Source organism: Petromyzon marinus, unplaced genomic scaffold, assembly GCF_048934315.1.
Source record: "Petromyzon marinus isolate PM22_M1 ecotype Great Lakes invasive population unplaced genomic scaffold, UKy_Petmar_22M1.pri1.0 PM_Scaffold_29, whole genome shotgun sequence".
Lineage (NCBI taxonomy): Eukaryota > Metazoa > Chordata > Hyperoartia > Petromyzontiformes > Petromyzontidae > Petromyzon > Petromyzon marinus.
In genome coordinates, this window is record NW_027423268.1 from 197,327 (window position 1) to 222,402 (window position 25,076).

The window sequence follows — 25,076 nt, forward strand, 5'->3', positions numbered from 1 at the left end:
TATCTCCATCATTCCATTTCACAAACCACTTGTGCGGATGGGTGCTGAGTGAGCAATTTTAGTGGTTTGGTGATTAATGTGGTTATTTGAGTGCATGTTTGAGCAGATGAGTGGGTGAATGAATGGTTGAGTGAGTGCTTGGGTAGGTGAGAGAGTGTAGTTGAGCGCATGAGTGGTTGGATCGTTGAACGAGTACCTGAGTGGCTGAGTAAGTGAATGAGTGTTTAAGTAGTTGACTGAGTGAGTGATGAGAACCCGTTGAGTGCTATCTCATCCGTCTCTGTAGATCTGTAGTCGCTGGAAACTGATGAAAGCGCCAGAGAAACCAAAGAAGAGCTCTGCACAGCCTGCAAAAGCCAAACACGGTGAAGGCACACACACACCATGAACACAGAGACATGCACTAATCCAGCAGTCGCAAACACTTGCACGTGCATGTGCACACACACACACACATGCAAACACGTACAGAAGTCGAGGCGTTGCTCACACACACACGACAAAAACAAAAATCGTATCACCTTTAACAGACTTGGGGCAAGTGCTGTTAGCAAGTGTCTCTGAAGATCCAGGATTACACGAGGGGTGGGTAGTCAACACCAGGCTCGGCTGCCTTTGTTTCCCCAGCACTGATGATTACACATCGTGCCCGGTTCTCATTTAAGGCTCCGTCGACCTCGGGGAGGCCCAGGACTTGATCAAATATTTGCCATTGCTGTTGATCGCAAGCGGGAATTGAAATCAGGTCACTGGGTTTGCAGTGCATTAACCAGCACACTACTGCACGCACGCGCCATGAGTGACGGATCCCCGTGTCTGCAGCGGAGAAGAAGATGAAGGTGGAGCGCCCTCAAGAGGAGCCGGTCGCCGTACCGACTGTGCGAGAGCACAATTATCTGAACCGGTCCTGGGCCTCCCCTAGTTTGACTCGGCCTCAATTGAGTACCTGGTGCGATGTTTAAAAACATTGCCGCTTGGGAGACAAAGGCGGCCGGGCGTGGTGCTGGCCACCCAACCCCTCGTGTGCCGTTTCGGCCTTCATAGGTGCTCTCTAACAGCACTTGTCCCAACAGTCTGTTAAAGCTCTACGGGGGATCTGTGTTTGTTGTCTGGGTGCGTGCCAGCATGTGTGTGTGACGTGTGTGGTCGTATAATATCGAGTTGTGATGTGCGGTTGGTTTGTTGGGTTGTGCCGTCTGTGTGCTTTCGTCCCGCTCGACCGCCTATCTGCCTCTTCTACTCTTGTTTGTCCGCCCACCGTTGAGCGGCTATTCCTGTGCGTGGCCCCGTAGCATCACTCATACCGTTCCTTCCTGGGCATCACCTGCCTCATGCAAATCTCGACGCGCAAAGAGGACTTCATTATCGACACACTGATGCTGCGCGACGACCTGCACATCCTCAACGAGGCCTTCACCAACCCCAACATTGTCAAGGTGAGAGGCACGCGTGCACGTAGACATGCATAAACAAAATAATCGAGTGAGACAGCAAAACAAGGAGAGAGACATCCCTCTCCCTCGCCGACTTTGTAGCACGACGCCTGGGTCCCTCCAGCTTGCTGCCAATGTATCATTGCACTGCCTGCACACTCGATATGAATGCCATTGGGTGAATGTTTACAACAATAAATTGCACTTGTTTTGCACCTAAAGCGTAACAAACATCTCGGGGCGCAGAATTACACGGGGAGAACAGGAGGGAGCAGAATTTTTATTTTTATTTAAAGCTTTCGTGACTGCAGGGATTGATATTCTTGGTTCTTTCGGTAAAGTCACGTAGAAGGGCAACAATAAAATAATAAAAATATAAAACAATAAATTTCTTGCTGTGGTTTTCACACCTGATGATGATTGCTTGTGTTGCAGTCGAAACGCCGACTGTGCGAGAGCACAATTATCTGAACCGGTCCTGGGCCTCCCCTAGTTTGACTCGACCTCAATTGAGTACCTGGTGCGATGTTTAAAAACATTGCCGCTTGGGAGACAAAGGCGGCCGGGCGTGGTGCTGGCCACCCAACCCCTCGTGTGCCGTTTCGGCCTTCATAGGTGCTCTCTAACAGCACTTGCCCCAACAGTCTGTTAAAGCTCTACGGGGGATCTGTGTTTGTTGTCTGGGTGCGTGCCAGCATGTGTGTGTGGCGTGTGTGGTCGTATAATATCGAGTTGTGATGTGCGGTTGGTTTGTTGGGTTGTGCCGTCTGTGTGCTTTCGTCCCGCTCGACCGCCTATCTGCCTCTTCTACTCTTGTTTGTCCGCCCACCGTTGAGCGGCTATTCCTGTGCGTGGCCCCGTAGCATCACTCATACCGTTCCTTCCTGGGCATCACCTGCCTCATGCAAATCTCGACGCGCAAAGAGGACTTCATTATCGACACACTGATGCTGCGCGACGACCTGCACATCCTCAACGAGGCCTTCACCAACCCCAACAAAATTGTCAAGGTGAGAGGCACGCGTGCACGTAGACATGCATAAACAAAATAATCGAGTGAGACAGCAAAACAAGGAGAGAGACATCCCTCTCCCTCGCTGACTTTGTAGCACGACGCCTGGGTCCCTCCAGCTTGCTGCCAATGTATCATTGCACTGCCTGCACACTCGATATAAATGCCATTGGGTGAATGTTTACAACAAAAAATTGCACTTGTATTGCACCTAAAGCGTAACAAACATCTCGGGGCGCAGAATTACACGGGGAGAACAGGAGGGAGCAGAATTTTTATTTTTATTTAAAGCTTTCGTGACTGCAGGGATTGATATTCTTGGTTCTTTCGGTAAAGTCACGTAGAAGGGCAACAATAAAATAATAAAAATATAAAACAATAAATTTCTTGCTGTGGTTTTCACACCTGATGATGATTGCTTGTGTTGCAGTCGAAACGTCGTGATAATTTAATTGTTTTATATTTTTATTATTTTATTGCTTCCCTTCTACGTGGTGGTGACTTTACCGAAAGGACCAAAGAATAGGAGGGAGCAGGTCGGAGCGAGCAAGGGAAATAGAGAAAGGAAGCAATTAAGGGGGGCTGGCTGCAGCCATGCCTTGTTGACAGCGGCGGCGACGATGGTTACTAGGGACGTTGTAACCAAATCTTGAGCACCGGCCACGTGAGAGGCGTGGTGCTTGACGCGGCGACGCAGTGGCGCAGTGATTGCCACGGTGACGTGGTGATTGACGCTGCGGTGTGGCGGGGGCGCAGGTTTTCCACGGAGCGGACTCGGACATTGAGTGGCTGCAACGTGACCTGGGCCTGTACGTGGTGGGCCTGTTCGACACGCACCCAGCGGCGCGCTCCCTCGGCCTCGCCAGAAACTCGCTCGCCCACCTCCTCATGCACTACTGCAGCCTGTCTACCGACAAGCAGTACCAGCTGGCTGACTGGCGCATCCGGTACGCACGCCACACTTGCTCGAACCTCTGCATACGCGCGCGCATGCACGGGCTAACTTGTACACACGTACAAAAACAAAGGCAAAGATCCCCTGTATAGCCTCAACTAATTGTTGGGGAAAGTGCTGTGAAGGAGGGGGTGGGTGGCCAGTACCATGCACGGCCGCCTTTGTCTCCCCAGTGGTGATGTTTACACACCGCTACACCAGGTACTCATTTGAGGCTGAGTCGAGCTAGTGGAGGGCCGGGACCGGTTCAGTTAATTGTCACAGGTGTTGGTCGTGAGTAGAAATCGAACTCGTTTCACCAGGTTCATAGCACAGGGTGCTAGCCGCTACTCTACTGCTTACACATTCACACACAAGGACAAAGATCCCCCGTGTCGCCTGAATAGACTGCTGAATCTAGTTTGCCAGGGTGAGGAATTGAAGTCCCATCACTGGGTTCATAGAACAGTACATATGAAGCACTTTCACCCCTCCCCACTCAAGTTATCTTAGCGAGCCCCTATTAAGGCTGGCACAATGTTTGAGAGGGTAATGTGGTTAGCATCATGCCTGACCTCCTTTGTTTCCCCAGTGGTGATGTTCATATCTTATACTAGGTGCTCATTTAAGGCCGAGGTCCAATACTGGTTTTTATATCACTCCCAAATGATGTTAGCCTTCACCGGAAATGAAACATGGGTCAACAGATAAATGTTGCGGTACATTAACATCTGCGTCTCATACACACTCGCATGCACACACTCACACACAAACACATACACACTCACAATTGCATACACACGCACACCAACACTTGCACACATCCACGTATGCACGCACACACACAGGCCTCTCCTGCCAGACATGCTGCACTATGCGCGTGCCGACACGCACTACCTGCTGTACGTGTACGACCGCGTCCGCGCCGACCTGCTCACCAAGGCGCTGGGCCGACCCAACCTCCTGCAGCTTGTGTGGGACCAGAGCCGAACTGTGGCACTCAAGGTGAGTGGCGCGTGGGCAATGGCGGAGCCAGGATTTTCAGGTGGGGGGGGGGGCAACCCCTCCAGCAATGAAAAAAGGTAGTGTTAGTAAGTAAGGACTTAAATTTTGATTTAAAGCTTTCGTGACTGCAGTAATTCATATTCTTAGTTTTTTCGGTAAAGTCACGTTGAAGAGAAACAACAAAATAACAAAATATATATAAAACAATAAAAAATTCTCTTCAACGTGACTTTACCGAAAAAACTAAGAATATAAGTAAGGACTTGTCCCTTGGTTTTTATTTGACGCGTAGTGCGGTGATGGCGCAGCCATCGATCGAGGATCGAATTCGAACCGCGTTGTGTGATCGGACTCCGACTATTGTCCTATCATCTCATCGAGTCCCTGGCACGTAATAATATGCTACACAGTGGCAGTGGGGGTCGCAAAATGCCGATATATTACCAATAAACCCCAATGATCCGATCTAAATTAGGGATTTCGATCGGATCATTGGGGGGGCACGTGACACCCCACCCCCCACTGGCTCCACCAGTGAGCAAGTTACAAGCCTATCTTTGTAAGCAAATCCACCACTCTCACTCTTGATCGGGAAAGTTTTCCCACCCCTCCAAAAATATTGTTTATTCCGTTAAAAGGCCTCGAGCAATAAACAAAGAATATATTTATCTTTTTAACTAGATCAACGAAGTAATATAGTTCATGGTGTAATGTGTGTAGACTATTGTACTATCATCTCATAGAGTCCCTGGAACGTAATAATATGCTACACAGTGGCAGTGGAGGGGGTCGCAAAATGCCGATTTATGTTCAATGTGGTGACTCGGGCCCGCCGTACCGTTTTAATGTTCATGCATCCTAATTAGTGCATTCGCGATAAAAATTCCCACTGGAAACATTGGTTACCGACTTTCAGAACTGGTAATTGATGCTGAAAACAATTACCAGTTAACCGATGATCGTTTTAACAACCCTGGTAATTATTGCTGCCTCTGTCACTACTTGCATGTTCCATCTCCCTCTCTCCCCCTGTGTGCGTGTGTGTGTGTCTCAGCGCTACCACAAGCCGGTGTTCACCGAGGACTCCTACCTGGAGCTGCTGCACAAGCACAAACAGCCACTGGATGTGCAGCAGAGCAGCGCCGCCCGGCTCCTGTACGCCTGGCGCGACCGCACGGCACGCGCCGAGGACGAGAGCACGGGGTGAGAGCACCCGCGGCGCTGAAATAGCCGTGTACTGCACTGCATAGCATAGTGCAGCAAAGCACGGGACTTTCCGACAGCGTAGAATAACACAGCAAAGGGAACAACACCACAGCGTTCAAAATATTTATCTTGACTTATCAGAATATTTATTTAGACTGGAGGAATCCGATGAGCTATGAACTCTTTATCACAGATGTCCAGAGTAGCGACAAATGTATGAATATAAAGCATATAAGTAAAAATTGCATAATTACATGAATTACTGTAGATTTTTTAACACTCAATGCACTTTAGGGCAAGGCAGCAAAACAACAACAAAAACGATCCAAGACCGCACCAAAACAACACACAGTCTAAATTTTGATTTAAAACTTTCGTGACTGCAGTAATTCATATTCTTAGCTCTTTCGGTAAAGTCACGTTGAAGGGAAACAATAAATAATAAAATATATATAAAACAATAAAAGTTATCACGACGTTTTGACCATAACACATTAAAATGGAAATATCGATACACGGGTGTTTTATAATATAGCACAGTAAAACACTGGGGTGTACGACGCAGCACTTTTTAATTTACCTGATCGCGATCCTGAACCAGTTGTAGAAACTGCACATTCCAGTGCCGTAGGTCAATGGTTGCGTAGTACGATTACTGTCGCTGTTGCGTTGTTGGGCCTGTACGGCCTGTGTGATTATTGTTATTGCTGAGATGTGCATAGTGCCCTGGCCTGACCGGTATGTGTTGTGCTGTTGCTGTCACAGATAAGTCCTCCCAAACCATATGCTCATGAAGATCGCAGAGGAGATGCCTCGGTAAGCCGCGCACGGTGGTGGTGGGGCCGGTGGTGGCAGGGACAGTTGGGATGGTGGTGCGAGTGATACCCATGATGGTATTGACAGTGGTGGTAATATTCGCCCTCCAACAACAACGAAGGTCAGAAGAGCGATGCTCACAATAAAGAGCGGAGTGCCGGGCGGCTAAAATGCAGCAAGTTGGCACAGTCGCGTGCACAGCTGGTGCATCTGCCCCAGTCATTGCAGTCAGTCAACCCATGGGACCTGGCTCTGTTCCGTGAGGTCCTGTTAGCGAGCCTTCGACATTGCACGTGGATTCGGAGTGCACCTGGCCTGAGACAACCGCCGTGGTGATGTCACCAACACTTATTGGCATATGGCGCCTGTTCTTGTTGTTGGTAAAAGTGGTGGTGGCTGATGATTGTGCTGTTAGTAGTGAGAGTGGTAGTGATAGTGTTGATGGTGGTGCCACTCATAATGTTTTGATGTGGATGGTGATCTGGATGCTGGTGATGATATGGATATGGTGATAGTATGATGGTGATGATGAAGGTTGCATTGTGGTAATAGCATTGGTTAGTATGATCCTGATAATGACCAGGCTATATATACGTACGCCAGACAAGACAGGCTTTACGTACGTATGCCAGCCTGAACACAATATACATACGTACGCCAGGATGAACAGTCTATACATACTCATTGTTTTTTTCGGTAAAGTCACGTATGTAGAAATACAATAAAATTATATTATTATATTATTTATTGTATTTCTACATACGTGACTTTACCGAAAAAAAACCAATGAGTAATTTTATGCAGTCACGAAAGCTTTAATACTTTATTAGGCTATACATCCATAGACTTTCCTGAGCTGCCTATACGCACATACGCCAGAATGAACAATATACGTATGTACACCAGCATGAATAGGATATATGTACGCCATCTTGAACGGATATGCTTTTGCCAGTATTAACGGCTATATGCACCCTAGTCCATGCCATTGCTGTTTGATGCAAGACAGAGAGGGAGTGCTGGCTTGTTGTAACGTTGTGCTGTTTCTGTGAGATTGTGTTGTTGCTGTGACGTGGTTTTGCCGTGATGTTGCATTGCTCTGGCGTTGTGTTGTGACGCGTGTCGCTGCTCTAACATGTTGACATCGTCGTTGCCGACGCAGGGAGCTGCAGGGCGTGCTCGCGTGCTGCAATCCGGTGCCGCCCCTCTTGAGGCAGAACTCCAATGAGCTGTGGCAGCTCGTCAAGCAGGCATGCCTCGTCCCGCTCATCAAGGTGAGCGCAGAAGCGGAGGCGGCTCGGTGGAGTAGCAAGGGGTTCATAATGGACGGCCACGGTTGAGATACGGATGAAAGATAGATAGGGCAAGAGAGTCGGAGAACGAGAACAGAGCCAAAAGAGAGTGGGAGACAGAGACTGAAAGTCATAGGGGGAGAGGGATAGCGAGTGGTCAGAGGCAGAATGTTCATAAATATAATCAAACATTTAATATAATCTTGATTTGAAGCTTTCGTGACTGCAGGAATCCATACTCTTTGGTTCTTTCGGTAAAGTCACGTAGGTAGAAAAATATTAGATCACGACGTTTCGATCGCAACACAAGCAATCGTCATCAGGTGGGACAACCACACCAACTGCTGAAGACAGCAGTGGGACAACCACACCAACTGCTGTCTTCAGCAGTTGGTGTGGTTGTCCCACCTGATGACGATTGCTTGTGTTGCGATCGAAACGTCGTAATCTATTGTTTTTCTACCTACCTGACTTTACCGAAAGAACCAAAGAGTATGGATTTAATATAGGTGGTGACTGGGTGGCTCCTGGGGCCAATACTGGGTCAAGCACAATGATCCGGCACTGCTTCAATAATATTTTTTTAACTTGTGACACACTGCACATTATTCGCTCACTCGAAGCGAGAGAACGACTCAGAGGCGTGAGGAGGAAGCACAGACGATCGGGAAAGGCTACCAGGTGGTGAGCCTGTGCCAAATTTCCCCCCAAACTTTGTGGTCGTCTATATATGCAGGTGTTATCAACCAATTAATGAGTGTTTACATATGGGAGGGAACCGGAGTTCCTGGAGAAAACCCACACATGCGAGGAGGCAACAGTCGATCCCATGCAGAACGAATGATGAAGTCAACCTTTGCTGTACCCCCTTCTAGCAGGCCATGCTATGACACCTGAAAAGCAACGGGAAGGGAGTTTAACACCATTTGTGTGATCCACCCACCCTTGTTGCCTCCATAGTGCTGGGTTACAGGACTTCGCCACCAACACCACCCGGCTAAGATCCTAGGTTTTGGATCTTGGGAGTTTCAGCCACCCGTGGTTAAACGACGTTCACAAATGTAGCGAGTTGATGGTCACAACCAGGCACAAGTGACTGCAAAAATAATGACTCGTTGCAGTAAAGGTTGCGTTTGTTTAATAATCTTTGCTGCTGTTCCCGCAGAGCGAAACGCCCATCAAGGCTCCATCGAGAACATTCATCACCCGGGCAGAGGTGACCAGAGACCAAAACTCATCACACAAATGCCATCTTTACTTGCGATTATAAACTCGACATCTCATTTTCTCATCCGGCACAGAACTCTTCATTTGTGGTTCTTTTTTAAAATTCCACGTCCCCAAACCGTCGTGACAATGAGGAGCTCAGTTCATGTCCGTCCTTAGAGTGTGAATAATGTTACGATTGTCGTGTAGGTTGACACCCCTGTGTGATTTTGTTGGTTCATTGCCTGACCCTGACAGTACAATCTAGATGTTTCAATCCCCCAAAGGTGACATTAATGGTATCATTTGTATGCCCACCCTAGTGTGGCACTGATTGTTCAATCAATTTTCTTCTGTGTTTTGACAGCGATTGGAAAACCCTCTCTTCTGTGCTCACGATGGCTTATCATTGGACGACAGGCAGCTAATCACAAGGCACGGTACTGAAGGTAGCTCACACTTAGTTGTGCTGGTTATATCGGCAAAGCTCATGATATGGATTATATTTTTTTATTCGTGACAGTTGATGAGAGCACCTAGCCTGTCACGAGTAGATTTAATTTTATTGACATGAAAAAATACTGTGCTGTTTTTTAATATCACACTCAGAATTTGAGTAGTAATCATACAAAGAATTGCCATGTTCTGTGTACAAATTAAACATAATTTGGTGAAATAAATAACAAATAATGTCCTGACTGCATTTACAGTGGGGCACAAGCAAAAATAACAAACTACTTTTCAGTAACATTGTCCTAAAAGTAAAACTTACATAATAGGTGATGTTTTAAGCAATGACCCTTCTTTGGCTGCTGCGTATATGTGCGTATTATTTCACTATCTTTGTGTCTATGCCTGTGTTCAATTGCGTGCCTTTCCATTCATATGTGTGTATTCATTCCTGTGTCTCTGTTAACGTGTCTTTATTTGCCTGTCTGCATGCGTATGTCTTGTATGTCAGCGGTTGCAACAGGTGTGTGGCCGTGTATATTATTGCGCCTGTGTGGGTGTGTGTGTTCACGTGTGTATTGTTCAGTCTGTATCTCTGTGCATCTTCTGTGCTAGCTTATGTCTGTATGTCACTTGAGAGCGGTTGTGCAGTGGTAGTGTGTAGTGGCACGTTCCTGATGGCCTAAGTTCCATTCCCGGTCACGACGAACAGCAGTAGTTTAGCTGGTTAGCGTGCTGCACTATTAACCTGGTGACCCAAGTTCGATTGCTGCTTATGGCCAACACCGGTGACGAATATCTAAACCAGTCCTGGGGCTCCCTTACATTAATTCAGCCTTAAATGAGTACTCAGTGCGTGTAAAGCATCAGCCCTGGGGAGACAAAGGTGGCTGGGTGTAGTGTTGGTCCTCCCATCCCCTTCGTGTTCTGTGCTGACCTTCGTAGATGCTTGCTAACAGCACTTGCCCTAAAATCTTTTCAAGGCTATATTGAAGATCTTTGACTTTTGTCTTTGTGTGGTGCAGTGGAGGGAGCACGGAGGGCGGTGCCTGCCACGCGCCCGGTCCTCACCCTGTTCGACGTGAGCCCAACATCCTCACACGACCACAACCAACCCATGTCTAATCTCCCACACCGCTGGCGAAAGCACTGTGTGTGTGATCTCGTGTGCTGTAGCTTTCTGTACCGTGCTGTGTTTGCTGTGTTAGCCATCATGTGCTGGGGCGTTCTGTGCGTTCTCTTGTGTGCTGTCGCATTCTGAGCTGTGCTGAAATTGCTGTCATGTTGCTGTAGTGCGCTGCGATGTGCTGTAGCGCTCTGCGCTCTGCTGTGGTGTGCAGGACAGCGAAGAGCAGCAGAACGAGGCTCGCACTGCTCAGAGCTCCACGTCCCAGATGAAGGCAGCGCGTGTCCTGCAGACGTTCGTCAACCGCTTTGGCATGGTGAGACATTGGGAGACAGGGACATGTGGAGGCACAGGGGTAGTTGAGTGCCAAGGAGATACATGGACTTTGAGACACGGGAATTACAAGGACACCAAGACAATGCAGCGATACAAGCGACTCAGGGACGTGGGGACAGACAGGAGGCATGGTAAATGAGTGACTGATCCCCGTGTCTGCATCGGAGAAGAAGATGAAGGTGGAGTGCCCTCAAGAGGAGCCGGTCGCCGTACCGACTGTGCGAGAGCACAATTATCTGAACCAGTCCTGGGCCTCCCCTAGTTTGACTCGGCCTCAATTGAGTACCTGGTGCGATGTTTAAAAACATTGCCGCTTGGGAGACAAAGGCGGCCGGGCGTGGTGCTGGCCATCCAACCCCTCGTGTGCCGTTTCGGCCTTCATAGGTGCTCTCTAACAGCACTTGTCCCAACAGTCTGTTAAAGCTCTACGGGGGATCTGTGTTTGTTGTCTGGGTGCGTGCCAGCATGTGTGTGTGACGTGTGTGGTCGTATAATATCGAGTTGTGATGTGCGGTTGGTTTGTTGGGTTGTGCCCTCTGTGTGCTTTCGTCCCGCTCGACCGCCTATCTGCCTTTTCTACTCTTGTTTGTCCGCCCACCGTTGAGCGGCTATTCCTGTGCGTGGCCCCGTAGCATCACTCATACCGTTCCTTCCTGGGCATCACCTGCCTCATGCAAATCTCGATGCGCGAAGAGGACTTCATTATCGACACACTGATGCTGCGCGACGACCTGCACATCCTCAACGAGGCCTTCACCAACCCCAACATTGTCAAGGTGAGAGGCATGCGTGCACGTAGACATGCATAAACAAAATAATCGAGTGAGACAGCAAAACAAGGAGAGAGACATCCCTCTCCCTCGCCGACTTTGTAGCACGACGCCTGGGTCCCTCCAGTTTGCTGCCAATGTATCATTGCACTGCCTGCACACTCGATATGAATGCCATTGGGTGAATGTTTACAACAATAAATTGCACTTGTATTGCACCTAAAGCGTAACAAACATTTCGGGGCGCAGAATTACACGGGGAGAACAGGAGGGAGCAGATTTATTTATTTATTTAAAGCTTTCGTGACTGCAGGGATTGATATTCTTGGTTCTTTCGGTAAAGTCACCACGTAGAAGGGCAACAATAAAATAATAAAAATAAAAAACAATAAAATTCTTGCTGTGGTTTTCACACCTGATGATGATTGCTTGTGTTGCAGTCGAAACGTCGTGAGAATTGTATTGTTTTATATTTTTATTATTTTATTGCTTCCCTTCTACGTGGTGGTGACTTTACCGAACGGACCAAAGAATAGGAGGGAGCAGGTCGGACCGAGCAAGGGAAATAGAGAAAGGAAGCAATTAAGGGGGGCTGGCTGCAGCCATGCCTTGTTGACAGCGGCGGCGGCGACGATGGTTACTAGGGACGTTGTAACCATATCTTGAGCACCGGCCACGTGAGAGGTGTGGTGCTTGACGCGGCAACGCAGTGGCGCAGTGATTGCCACGGTGACGTGGTGATTGACGCTGCGGTGTGGCGGGGGCGCAGGTTTTCCACGGAGCGGACTCGGACATTGAGTGGCTGCAACGTGACCTGGGCCTGTACGTGGTGGGCCTGTTCGACACGCACCCAGCGGCGCGCTCCCTCGGCCTCGCCAGAAACTCGCTCGCCCACCTCCTCATGCACTACTGCAGCCTGTCTACCGACAAGCAGTACCAGCTGGCTGACTGGCGCATCCGTTACGCACGCCGCACTTGCTCGAACCTCTGCATACGCGCGCGCATGCACGGGCTAACTTGTAAGATCCCCTGTATAGCCTCAACTAATTGTTGGGGAAAGTGCTGTTAACAGACACCTGTGAAGGCCAGCACGACACAGGAGGGGGTGGGTGGCCAGTACCATGCACGGCCGCCTTTGTCTCCCCAGTGGTGATGTTTACACACAGCTACACCAGGTACTCATTTGAGGCTGAGTCGAGCTAGTGGAGGGCCGGGACCGGTTCAGATAATTGTCACAGGTGTTGGCCGTGAGTAGAAATCGAACTCGTTTCACCAGGTTCATAGCACAGGGTGCTAGCCGCTACTCTACTGCTTACACATTCACACACAAGGACAAAGATCCCCCGTGTCGCCTGAATAGACTGCTGAATCTAGTTGGCCAGGGTGAGGAATTGAAGTCCCATCACTGGATTCATAGAACAGTACATATGAAGCACTTTCACCCCCCCTCCCCACTCAAGTTATCTTAGCGAGCCCCTATTAAGGCTGGCACAATGTTTGAGAGGGTAATGTGGTTAGCATCATGCCTGACCTCCTTTGTTTCCCCAGTGGTGATGTTCATATCTTATACTAGGTGCTCATTTAAGGCCCAGGTCCAATACTGGTTTTTATATCACTCCCAAATGATGTTAGCCTTCACCGGAAATGAAACATGGGTCAACAGATAAATGTTGCGGTACATTAACATCTGCGTCTCATACACACTCGCATGCACACACGCACAAACAAACACATACACACTCACAATTGCATACACACGCACACCAACACTTGCACACATCCACGTATGCACGCACACAGACACAGGCCTCTCCTGCCAGACATGCTGCACTATGCGCGTGCCGACACGCACTACCTGCTGTACGTGTACGACCGCGTCCGCGCCGACCTGCTCACCAAGGCGCTGGGCCGACCCAACCTCCTGCAGCTTGTGTAGGACCAGAGCCGAACTGTGGCCCTCAAGGTGAGTGGTGCGTGGGCAATGGCTGAGCCAGGATTTTCAGGTGGAGGGGGGCAACCCCTCCAGCAATGAAAAAAGGTAGTGTTAGTAAGTAAGGACTTGTCCCTTGCTTTTATTTGACGCGTAGTGCGGCGATGGCGCAGCCATCGATCGAGGGTCGAGTTCGAACCGCGTTGTGTGATCGGCATTGCGCTCGCTGAAGGTGTTGATGCCTTCAGGGAAGTCGTGTCCTGTATACGCGACTGTGCACAATTCTGTGAGTCACTTATAACTGCTTTGCCGTTACTTATTGCCAATTATGGACTCCGACTATTGTCCTATCATCTCATCGAGTCCCTGGCACGTAATAATATGCTACACAGTGGCAGTGGGGGTCGCAAAATGCCGATTTATTACCAATAAACCCCAATGATCCGATCTAAATTAGGGATTTCGATCGGATCATTGGGGGGGCACGTGACACCCCACCCCCCACTGGCTCCACCAGTGAGCAAGTTACAAGCCTATCTTTGTAAGCAAATCCACCACTCTCACTCTTGATCGGGAAAGTTTTCCCACCCCTCCAAAAATATTGTTTATTCCCTTAAAAGGCCTCGAGCAATAATCAAAGAATATATTTATCTTTTTAACTAGATCAACGAAGTGATATAGTTCATGGTGTAATGTGTGTAGACTATTGTCCTATCATCTCATAGAGTCCCTGGAACGTAATAATATGCTACACAGTGGCAGTGGAGGGGGTCGCAAAATGCCGATTTATGTTCAATGTGGTGACTCGGGCCCGCCGTACCGTTTTAATGTTCATGCATCCTAATTAGTGCATTCGCGATAAAAATTCCCACTGGAAACATTGGTTACCGACTTTCAGAACTGGTAATTGATGCTGAAAACAATTGCCAGTTAACCGATGATCGTTTTAACAACCCTGGTAATTATTGCTGCCGCTGTCACTACTTGCGTGGTTCCATCTCCCTCTCTCTCCCTGTGTGCGTGTGTGTGTGTGTCTCAGTGCTACCACAAGCCGGTGTTCACTGAAGACTCCTACCTGGAGCTGCTGCACAAGCACAAGCAGCCACTGGATGTGCAGCAGAGCAGCGCCGCCCGGCTCCTGTACGCCTGGCGCGACCGCACGGCACGCACCGAGGACGAGAGCACGGGGTGAGAGCGCCCGCGGCGCTGAAATAGCCGTGTACTGCACTGCATAGCATAGTGCAGCAAAGCACGGGACTTTCCGACAGCGTAGAATAACACAGCAAAGGGAACAACACCACAGCGTTCAAAATATTTATCTTGATTTAACAGAATATTTATTTAGACTGGAGGAATCCGATGAGCTATGAACTCTTTATCACAGATGTCCAGAGTAGTGAAAAATGTATGAATATAAAGCATATAAGTACAAATTGCATAATTACATTAATTACTGTAGATTTTTTAACACTCAATGCACTCTAGTGCATGGCAGCAAAACAACAACAAAAACGATCCAAGACCGCACCAAAACAACACACAGTCCAAATTTTGATTTAAAACTTTCGTGACTGCAGTAATTCATATTCTTTGCTCTTTTGGTAAAGTCACATTGAAGGGAAACAATAAATAATAAAATATATATAAAACAATAAAAATTATCACGATGTTTCGACCATAACACATTAAAATGGAAATATCGATACACGGGTGTTTTATAATATAGCACAGTAAAACACTGGGGTGTACGACGCAGCACTTTTTAATTTACCTGATCGCGATCCTGAACCAGTTGTAGAAACTGCACATTCCAGTGCCGTAGGTCAATGGTTGCGTAGTACGATTACTGTAGCTGTTGCGTTGTTGGGCTTGTACGGCCTGTGTGATTATTGTTATTGCTGCGACGTGCATAGTGCCCTGGCCTGACCGGTGTGTGTTGTGCTCCTGCTGTCACAGATACATCCTCCCAAACCACATGCTCATGAAGATCGCAGAGGAGATGCCTCGGTAAGCCGCGCACGGTGGTGGTGGGGCCGGTGGTGGCAGGGACAGTTGGGATGGTGGTGCGAGTGATACCCATGATGGTATTGACAGTGGTGGTAATATTCGCCCTCCAACAACAACGAAGGGCAGAGGAGCGATGCTCACAATACAGAGCGGAGTGCCGGGCGGCTAAAATGCAGCAAGTTGGCACAGTCGCATGCACAGCTGGTGCATCTGCCCCAGTCATTGCAGTCAGTCAACCCATGGCACCTGGCTCTGTTCCGTGAGCTCCTGTTAGCGAGCCTTCGACACTGCACGTGGCTTCGGAGTGCACCTGGTCTGGGACAACCGCCGTGGTGATGTCACCACCACTTATTGGCATATGGCGCCTGTTCTTGTTGTTGGTAATAGTGGTGGTGGCTGATGATTGTGCTGGTAGTGAGAGTGGTAGTAATAGTGTTGATGGTGGTGCCACTCATAATGTTTTGATATGGATGGTGATCTGGATGCTGGTGATGATATGGATATGGTGATAATATGATGGTGATGATGAAGGTTGCATTGTGGTAATAGCATTGGTTAGTATGATTCTGATAATGACCAGGCTATATATACGTGCACCAGACAAGACAGGCTTTACGTACGTATCCCAGCCTGAACACAATATACATACGTACGCCAGGATGAACAGGCTATACATACATAGAGTAACCTGAGCTGCCTATATGCACGTACGCCAGAATGAACAATATGCGTATGTACACCAGCATGAATAGGATATATGTACACCATCTTGAACGGATATGCTTTTGCCAGTTTCAACAGTTATATGCACCCTAGTCCACGCCATTGCTGTTTGATGCAAGACAGAGAGGGAGTGCTGGCTTGTTGTAACGTTGTGCTGTTTCTGTGAGATTGTGTTGTTGCTGTGACGTGGTTTTGCCGTGATGTTGCATTGCTCTGGCGCTGTGTTGTGACGTGTGTCGCTGCTCTAACATGTTGACATCGTCGTTGCCGACGCAGTGAGCTGCAGGGCGTGCTCGCGTGCTGCAATCCGGTGCCGCCCCTCGTGAGGCAGAACGCCAATGAGCTGTGGCAGCTCGTCAAGCAGGCACGCCTCGTCCCGCTCATCAAGGTGAGCGCAGAAGCGGAGGCGGCTCGGTGGAGCAGCGAGGGGTTCATAATGGACGGCCAGGGTTGAGATACGGATGAAGGATAGATAGGGCAAGAGAGTCGGAGAACGAGAACAGAGACAAAAGAGAGTGGGAGACAGAGACTGAAAGTCATAGGGGGAGAGGGATAGCGAGTGGTCAGAGGCAGAATGTTCATAAATAAATATAATCAAACATTTAATATAATCTTGATTTGAAGCTTTTGTGACTGCAGGAATCCATACTCTTTGGTTCTTTCGGTAAAGCCACGTAGGTAGAAAAATATTAGATCACGACGTTTCGATCGCAACACAAGCAATAGTCATCAGGTGGTACAACCACACCAACTGCTGAAGACAGCAGTGGGACAACCACACCAACTGCTGAAGACAGCAGTTGGTGTGGTTGTCCCACCTGATGACGATTGCTTGTGTTGCGATCGAAACGTCGTGATCTATTGTTTGTCTACCTACCTGACTTTACCGAAAGAACCAAAGAGTATGGATTTAATATAGGTGGTGACTGGGTGGCTCCTGGGGCCAATACTGGGTCAAACACAATGATCCGGCACTGCTTCAATAATAATTTTTTAACTTGTGACACTGCACATTATTCGCTCACTCGAAGCGGGAGAACGACTCAGAGGCGTGAGGAGGAACCACAGACGAGTGGGAAAGGCTACCAGGCGGTGAGCCCGTGCCAAATTTCCCCCCAAGCTTTGTGGTCGTCTATATATGAAGGTGTTATCAACCAATTAATGAGTGTTTACATATGGGAGGGAACCGGAGTTCCTGGAGAAAACCCACACATGCGAGGAGGCAACAGTCGATCCCATGCAGAACGAATAGATGAAGTCAACCTTTGCTGTACCCCCTTCTAGCAGGCCATGCTATGACACCTGAAAAGCAACGGGAAGGGAGTTTAACAACATTTGTGTGATCCACCCACCTCTGTTGCCTTCATAGTGCTGGGTTACAGGACTTCGCCACCAACACCACCCGGCTAAGATCCTAGGTTTTGGATCTTGGGAGTTTCAGCCACCCGTGGTTAAACGACGTTCACAAATGTAGCGAGTTGATGGTCACAACCAGGCACAAGTGACTGCAAAAATAATGACTCGTTGCAGTAAAGGTTGCGTTTGTTTAATAATCTTTGCTGCTGTTCCCGCAGAGCGAAATGCCCATCAAGGCTCCATCGAGAACATTCATCACCCGGACAGAGGTGACCAGAGACCAAAACTCATCACACAAATGCCCTCTTTACTTGCGATTATAAACTCTACATCTCATTTTCTCATCCGGCACAGAACTCTCATTTGTGGTTATTTTTTTTAATTCCACATCCCCAAACCGTCGTGACAATGAGGAGCTCAGTTCATGTCCATTCCTAGAGTGTGAATAATGTTCCGATTGTTGTGTAGGTTGACACCCCTGTGTGATTTTGTTGGTTCATGGCCTGACCCTGAAAGTACAATCTAGATGTTTCAATCCCTCAAAGGTGACATTAATGGTATCATTTGTATGCCCACCCTAGTGTGGCACTGATTGTTCAATCAATTTTCTTCTGTGTTTTGACAGCGATTGGAAAATCCTCTCTTCTGTCCTCACGATGGCTTATCATTGGACGATAGGCAGCCAATCACAAGGCACGGTACTGAAGGTAGCTCAAACTTAGTTGTGCTGGTTATATCAGCAAAGCTCATGATATGGATCATATATTTTTTATTTGTGACAGTGATGAGTACACCTAGCCTGTCACGAGTAGATTTCATTTTATTGACATGAAAAAATACTGTGCTGTTTTTTTTAATATCACACTCATAATTTGAGTAGTAATCATACGAATAATTGCCATGTTCTGTGTACAAATTAAACAATTTGGTGAAATAAATAACAAATAATGTCCTGACTTCATTTACAGTGGGGCACAAGCAAAAATAACAAAATACTTTTCAGTAACATTGTCCTAAAAGTAAAACTTACATAATAGGTGATTTTTAGGCAATGACCCTTCTTTGGCTGCTGCTTGTATGTGCGTATTATTTCTGTGACTATCTTTGTGTCTATGTGTTCAATTGAGTGCATTTCCATTCATGTGTGTGTATTCATTCCTGTATCTCTGTTAACGTGTCTTTATTTGCCTGTCTGCATGCGTATGTCTTGTGTGTCAGCAGTTGCAACAGGTGTGTGGCCGTGTATATTATTGCGTGTGTGGGTGTGTGTGTTCACGTATGTATTCTTCAGTCTGTATCTCTGTGCATCTTCTGTGCTAGCGTATGTCTGTATGTCACTAGAGAGCGGTTGTGCAGTGGTAGTGTGTAGTGGCACGATCCTGACGGCCTAAGTTCCATTCCCGGTCACGACGAACAGCAGTAGTTTAGCTGGTTAGCGTGCTGCACTATTAACCTGGCGACCCAAGTTCAATTGCTGCTTATGGCCAACACCGGTGACGAATATCTAAACCGGTCCTGGGGCTCCCTTAGATTAATTCAGCCTTAAATGAGTACTCAGTGCGTGTAAAGCATCAGCACTGGGGAGACAAAGGTGGCTGGGTGTAGTGTTGGTCCTCCCATCCCCTTCGTGTTCCGTGCTGACCTTCGTAGATGCTCGCTAACAGCACTTGCACTAAAAGTCTTTTCAAGGCTATATTGAGGATCTTTGACTTTTTTCTTTGTGTGGTGCAGTGGAGGGAGCACGGAGGGCGGTGCCTGCCACGCGCCCGGTCCTCACCCTGTTTGACGTGAGCCCAACATCCTCACACGACCACAACCAACCCATGTCTCATCTCCCACACCGCTGGCGAAAGCACTGTGTGTGTGATCTCGTGTGCTGTAGCTTTCTGTACCGTGCTGTGTTTGCTGTGTTAGCCATCATGTGCTGGGGCGTTCTGTGCGTTCTCTTGTGTGCTGTCGCATCTGAGCTGTGCTGAAATTGCTGTCATGTTGCTGTAGTGCGCTGCGATGTGCTGTAGCGCTCTGCGCTCTGCTGTGGTGTGCAGGACAGCGAAGAGCAGCAGAACGAGGCTCGCACTGCTCAGAGCTCCACGTCCCAGATGAAGGCAGCGCGTGTCCTGCAGACGTTCGTCAACCGCTTTGGCATGGTGAGACATGGGGAGACAGGGACATGTGGAGGCACAGGGGTAGTTGAGTGGCATGGAGATACATAGACTTTGAGACACGGGAATTACAAGGACACCAAGACAATGCAGCGATACAAGCGACTTAGGGACGTGGGGAACACACAGGAGGCATGGTAAATGAGAGACAGATAGAAGGCATAGAGACACAATATTTGCATAGGGTCACACGTGACAGGGGGTCACTTAGGATTTGGATAAAACGGTCTTCATTGACGCAGAAATCCTGGAAACATGAACACGTGGGGACTCGAGGCAGTGATTGAAAATAAAAAGTTCGCTTGTGCATCTGTTCATGTGCTTGTGCTTGCAGTATCTACCATCCAGTGACGGGAAATCTCTGCCATTTCAAGAAAAGAAATTGGATCCTAACTCAAAAGTGTTTGAGGTAACACGTGATTGTTGTGTGCTAACATCTTGCTCACATCATCATCTCCATCATCATCTCCATCATTCCATTTCACAAACCAATTGTGCACACGTGCGGATGGGTGCTGAGTGAGGAATTTTAGTGGTTTGGTGATTAATGTGGTTATTTGAGTGCATGTTTGAGCAGATGAGTGGGTGAATGAATGGTTGAGTGAGTGCTTGGGTAGGTGAGAGAGTGTAGTTGAGCGCATGAGTGGTTGGATCGTTGAACGAGTACCTGAGTGGCTGAGTAAGTGAATGAGTGTTTAAGTAGTTGACTGAGTGAGTGATGAGAACCCGTTGAGTGCTATCTCATCCATCTCTGTAGATCTGTAGTCGCTGGAAACTGATGAAAGCGCCAGAGAAACCAAAGAAGAGCTCTGCACAGCCTGCAAAAGCCAAACACGGTGAAGGCACACACACACACACACCATGAACACAGAGACATGCACTAATCCAGCAGTCGCAAACACTTGCATGTGCACACACACACATGCAGACACGTACAGAAGTCGAGGCGTTGCTCACACACACACGACAAAAACAAAAATCGTATCACCTTTAACAGACTTGGGGCAAGTGCTGTTAGCAAGCGTCTCTGAAGAGCCAGGATTACACTGGGGGTGGGTAGTCAACACCAGGCTCGGCTGCCTTTGTTTCCCCAGCACTGATGATTACACATCGTGCCCGGTACTCATTTAAGGCTCCGTCGACCTCGGGGAGGCCCAGGACTTGATAAAATATTTGCCATTGCTGTTGATCGCAAGCGGGAATTGAAATCAGGTCACTGGGTTTGCAGTGCATTAACCAGCACACTACTGCACGCACGCGCCATGAGTGACGGATCCCCGTGTCTGCAGCGGAGAAGAAGATGAAGGTGGAGCGCCCTCAAGAGGAGCCGGTCGCCGTACCGACTGTGCGAGAGCACAATTATCTGAACCGGTCCTGGGCCTCCCCGAGTTTGACTCGGCCTCAATTGAGTACCTGGTGCGATGTTTAAAAACATTGCCGCTTGGGAGACAAAGGCGGCCGGGCGTGGTGCTGGCCACCCAACCCCTCGTGTGCCGTTTCGGCCTTCATAGGTGCTCTCTAACAGCACTTGTCCCAACAGTCTGTTAAAGCCATACGGGGGATCTGTGTTTGTTGTCTGGGTGAGTGCCAGCATGTGTGTGTGACGTGTGTGGTCGTATAATATCGAGTTGTGATGTGCGGTTGGCTTGTTGGGTTGTGCCGTCTGTGTGCTTTCGTCCCGCTCGACCGCCTATCTGCCTCTTCTACTCTTGTTTGTCCGCCCACCGTTGAGCGGCTATTCCTGTGCGTGGCCCCGTAGCATCACTCATACCGTTCTTTCCTGGGCATCACCTGCCTCATGCAAATCTCGACGCGCGAAGAGGACTTCATTATCGACACACTGATGCTGCGCGACGACCTGCACATCCTCAACGAGGCCTTCACCAACCCCAACATTGTCAAGGTGAGAGGCACGCGTGCACGTAGACATGCATAAACAAAATAATTGAGTGAGACAGCAAAACAAGTAGAGAGACATCCCTCTCCCTCGCCGACTTTGTAGCACGACGCCTGGGTCCCTCCAGCTTGCTGCCAATGTATCATTGCACTGCCTGCACACTCGATATGAATGCCATTGGGTGAATGTTTACAACAATAAATTGCACTTGTATTGCACCTAAAGCGTAACAAACATCTCGGGGCGCAGAATTACACGGGGAGAACAGGAGGGAGCAGAATTTTTTATTTATTTAAAGCTTTCGTGACTGCAGGGATTCATATTCTTGGTTCTTTCGGTAAAGTCACCACGTAGAAGAGCAACAATAAAATAATAAAAATATAAAACAATAAAATTCTTGCTGTGGTTTTCACACCTGATGACGATTGCTTGTGTTGCAGTCGAAACGTCGTGAGAATTGTATTGTTTTATATATTTTTATTATTTTATTGCTTCCCTTCTACGTGGTGGTGACTTTACCGAAAGGACCAAAGAATAGGAGGGAGCAGGTCGGACCGAGCAAGGGAAATAGAGAAAGGAAGCAATTAAGGGGGGCTGGCTGCAGCCATGCCTTGTTGATAGCGGCGGCGGCGACGATGGTTACTAGGGACGTTGTAACCATATCTTGAGCACCGGCCACGTGAGAGGCGTGGTGCTTGACGCGGCGACGCAGTGGCGCAGTGATTGCCACGGTGACGTGGTGATTGACGCTGCGGTGTGGCGGGGGCGCAGGTTTTCCACGGACCGGACTCGGACATTGAGTGGCTGCAACGTGACCTGGGCCTGTACGTGGTGGGCCTGTTCGACACGCACCCAGCGGCGCGCTCCCTCGGCCTTGCCAGAAACTCGCTCGCCCACCTCCTCATGCACTACTGCAGCCTGTCTACTGACAAGCAGTACCAGCTGGCTGACTGGCGCATCCGGTACGCACGCCGCACTTGTTCGAACCTCTGCATACGCGCGCGCATGCACGGGCTAACTTGTACACACGTACAAAAACAAAGGCAAAGATCCCCTGTATAGCCTCAACTAATTGTTGGGGAAAGTGCTGTTAACAGACACCTGTGAAGGCCAGCACGACACAGGAGGGGGTGGGTGGCCAGTACCATGCACGGCCGCCTTTGTCTCCCCAGTGGTGATGTTTACACACCGCTACACCAGGTACTCATTTGAGGCTGAGTCGAGCTAGTGGAGGCCCGGGACCAGTTCAGATAATTGTCACAGGTGTTGGCCGTGAGTAGAAATCGAACTCGTTTCACCAGGTTCATAGCACAGGGTGCTAGCCGCTACTCTACTGCTTACACATTCACACAAAAGGACAAAGATCCCCCGTGTCGCCTGAATAGACTGCTGAATCTAGTTGGCCAGGGTGACGAATTGAAGTCCCATCACTGGGTTCATAGAACAGTACATATGAAGCACTTTCACCCCCCCCCCTCCCCACTCAAGTTATCTTAGCGAGCCCCTATTAAGGCTGGCACAATGTTTGAGAGGGTAATGTGGTTAGCATCATGCCTGACCTCCTTTGTTTCCCCAGTGCTGATGTTCATATCTTATACTAGGTACTCATTTAGATAAATGCTGCGGTACATTAACATCTGCGTCTCATACACACTCGCATGCACACACTCACACACAAACACATACACACTCACAATTGCATACACACGCACACCAACGCTTGCACACATCCACGTATGCACGCACACACACACAGGCCTCTCCTGCCAGACATGCTGCACTATGCGCGTGCCGACACGCACTACCTGCTGTACGTGTACGACCGCGTCCGCGCCGACCTGCTCCCCAAGGCGCTGGGCCGACCCAACCTCCTGCAGCTTGTGTGGGACCAGAGCCGAACTGTGGCACTCAAGGTGAGTGGCGCGTGGGCAATGGCTGAGCCAGGATTTTCAGGTGGGAGGGGGGCAACCCCTCCAGCAATGAAAAAAGGTAGTGTTAGTAAGTAAGGACTTGTCCCTTGCTTTTATTTGACGCGTGTGCAGCGATGGCGCAGCCATCGATCGAGGGTCGAATTCGAACCGCGTTGTGTGATCGGCATCGCGCTCGCTGAAGGTGTTGATGCCTTCAGGGAAGTCGTGTCCTGTATACGCAACTGCGCCCAATTCTGTGAGTCACTTATAACTGCTTTGCCGTTACTTATTACCAATTATGGACTCGGACTATTGTCCTATCATCTCATCGAGTCCCTGACACGTAATAATATGCTACACAGTAGCAGTGAGGGTCGCAAAATGCCGATTTATTACCAATAAACCCCAATGATCCGATCTCAATTAGGGATTTCGATCGGATCATTGGGGGGGCACGTGCCACCCCACCCCCCATTGGCTCCACCAGTGAGCAAGTTGCAAGCCTATCTTTGTAAGCAAATCCACCACTCTCACTCTCGATCGGGAAAGTTTTCCCACCCCTCCAAAAATATTGTTTATTCCGTTAAAAGGCCTCGAGCAATAAACAAAGAATATATTTATCTTTTTAACTAGATCAACGAAGTGATATAGTTCATGGTGTAATGTGTGTAGACTATTGTCCTATCATCTCATAGAGTCCCTGGAACGTAATAATATGATACACAGTGGCAGTGGAGGGGGTCGCAAAATGCCGATTTATGTTCAATGTGGTGACTCGGGCCCGCCGTACCGTTTTAATGTTCATGCATCCTAATTAGTGCATTCGCGATAAAAATTCCCACTGGAAACATTGGTTACCGACTTTCAGAACTGGTAATTGATGCTGAAAACAATTGCCAGTTAACCGATGATCGTTTTAACAACCCTGGTAATTATTGCTGCCGCTGTCACTACTTGCGTGGTTCCATCTCCCTCTCTCTTCCTGTGTGCGTGTGTGTGTCTCAGCGCTACCACAAGCCGGTGTTCACCGAGGACTCCTACCTGGAGCTGCTGCACAAGCACAAGCAGCCACTGGATGTGCAGCAGTGCAGCGCCGCCCGGCTCCTGTACGCCTGGCGCAACCGCACGGCACGCGCCGAGGACGAGAGCACGGGGTAAGAGCGCCCGTGGCGCTGAAATAGCCGTGTACTGCACTGCATAGCATAGTGCAGCAAAGCACGGGACTTTCCGACAGCGTAGAATAACACAGCAAACAGAACAACACCACAGCGTTCAAAATATTTATCTTGATTTATCAGAATATTTATTTAGACTGGAGGAATCCGATGAGCTATGAACTCTTTATCACAGATGTCCAGAGTAGCGAAAAATGTATGAATATGAAGTATACAAGTACAAATTGCATAATTACATTAATTACTGTAGATTTTTTTACACTCAATGCACTCTAGGGCAAGGCAGCAAAACAACAACAAAAACGATCCAAGACCGCACCAAAACAACAC

At 48.7% G+C, this 25,076-nt stretch overlaps 2 protein-coding genes across 7 annotated transcripts in view; both read left to right on the forward strand.

Annotated features, from left to right (window-relative positions):
- LOC142923105 (uncharacterized) overlaps positions 1-25,076 on the forward strand; it is a 43,856-nt gene that overhangs the window by 557 nt on the left and 18,223 nt on the right. For 4 of the 6 annotated variants that reach the window (XM_076064023.1, XM_076064022.1, XM_076064026.1 and 1 more), the window contains exons 2-14: positions 287-365; positions 666-745; positions 1,293-1,436; positions 2,297-2,443; positions 3,202-3,392; positions 4,228-4,384; positions 5,439-5,587; positions 15,473-15,523; positions 16,523-16,634; positions 17,821-17,871; positions 18,228-18,309; positions 19,334-19,389; positions 19,648-19,749. In XM_076064023.1, the coding sequence (XP_075920138.1) occupies positions 1,332-1,436; positions 2,297-2,443; positions 3,202-3,392; positions 4,228-4,384; positions 5,439-5,587; positions 15,473-15,523; positions 16,523-16,634; positions 17,821-17,871; positions 18,228-18,309; positions 19,334-19,389; positions 19,648-19,749 (1,203 nt within the window). In that variant the 5' untranslated portion in view covers positions 287-365; positions 666-745; positions 1,293-1,331. Of the gene's footprint in view, positions 1-286; positions 366-665; positions 746-1,292; positions 1,437-2,296; positions 2,444-3,201; positions 3,393-4,227; positions 4,385-5,438; positions 5,588-14,555; positions 14,705-15,472; positions 15,524-16,522; positions 16,635-17,820; positions 17,872-18,227; positions 18,310-19,333; positions 19,390-19,647; positions 19,750-25,076 lie in introns of all 6 variants that reach the window. The other 2 variants (XM_076064025.1, XM_076064024.1) reach the window with 2 other exon arrangements.
- On the forward strand, positions 8,352-13,376 carry LOC142923122 (exosome complex component 10-like). Its single transcript, XM_076064063.1, has 5 exons — positions 8,352-9,353; positions 10,380-10,435; positions 10,695-10,796; positions 11,449-11,592; positions 12,356-13,376. Exons 3-5 carry the CDS (start codon positions 10,749-10,751, stop codon positions 12,653-12,655), a joined length of 492 nt encoding a protein of 163 aa, XP_075920178.1. The 5' UTR covers positions 8,352-9,353; positions 10,380-10,435; positions 10,695-10,748; the 3' UTR covers positions 12,656-13,376.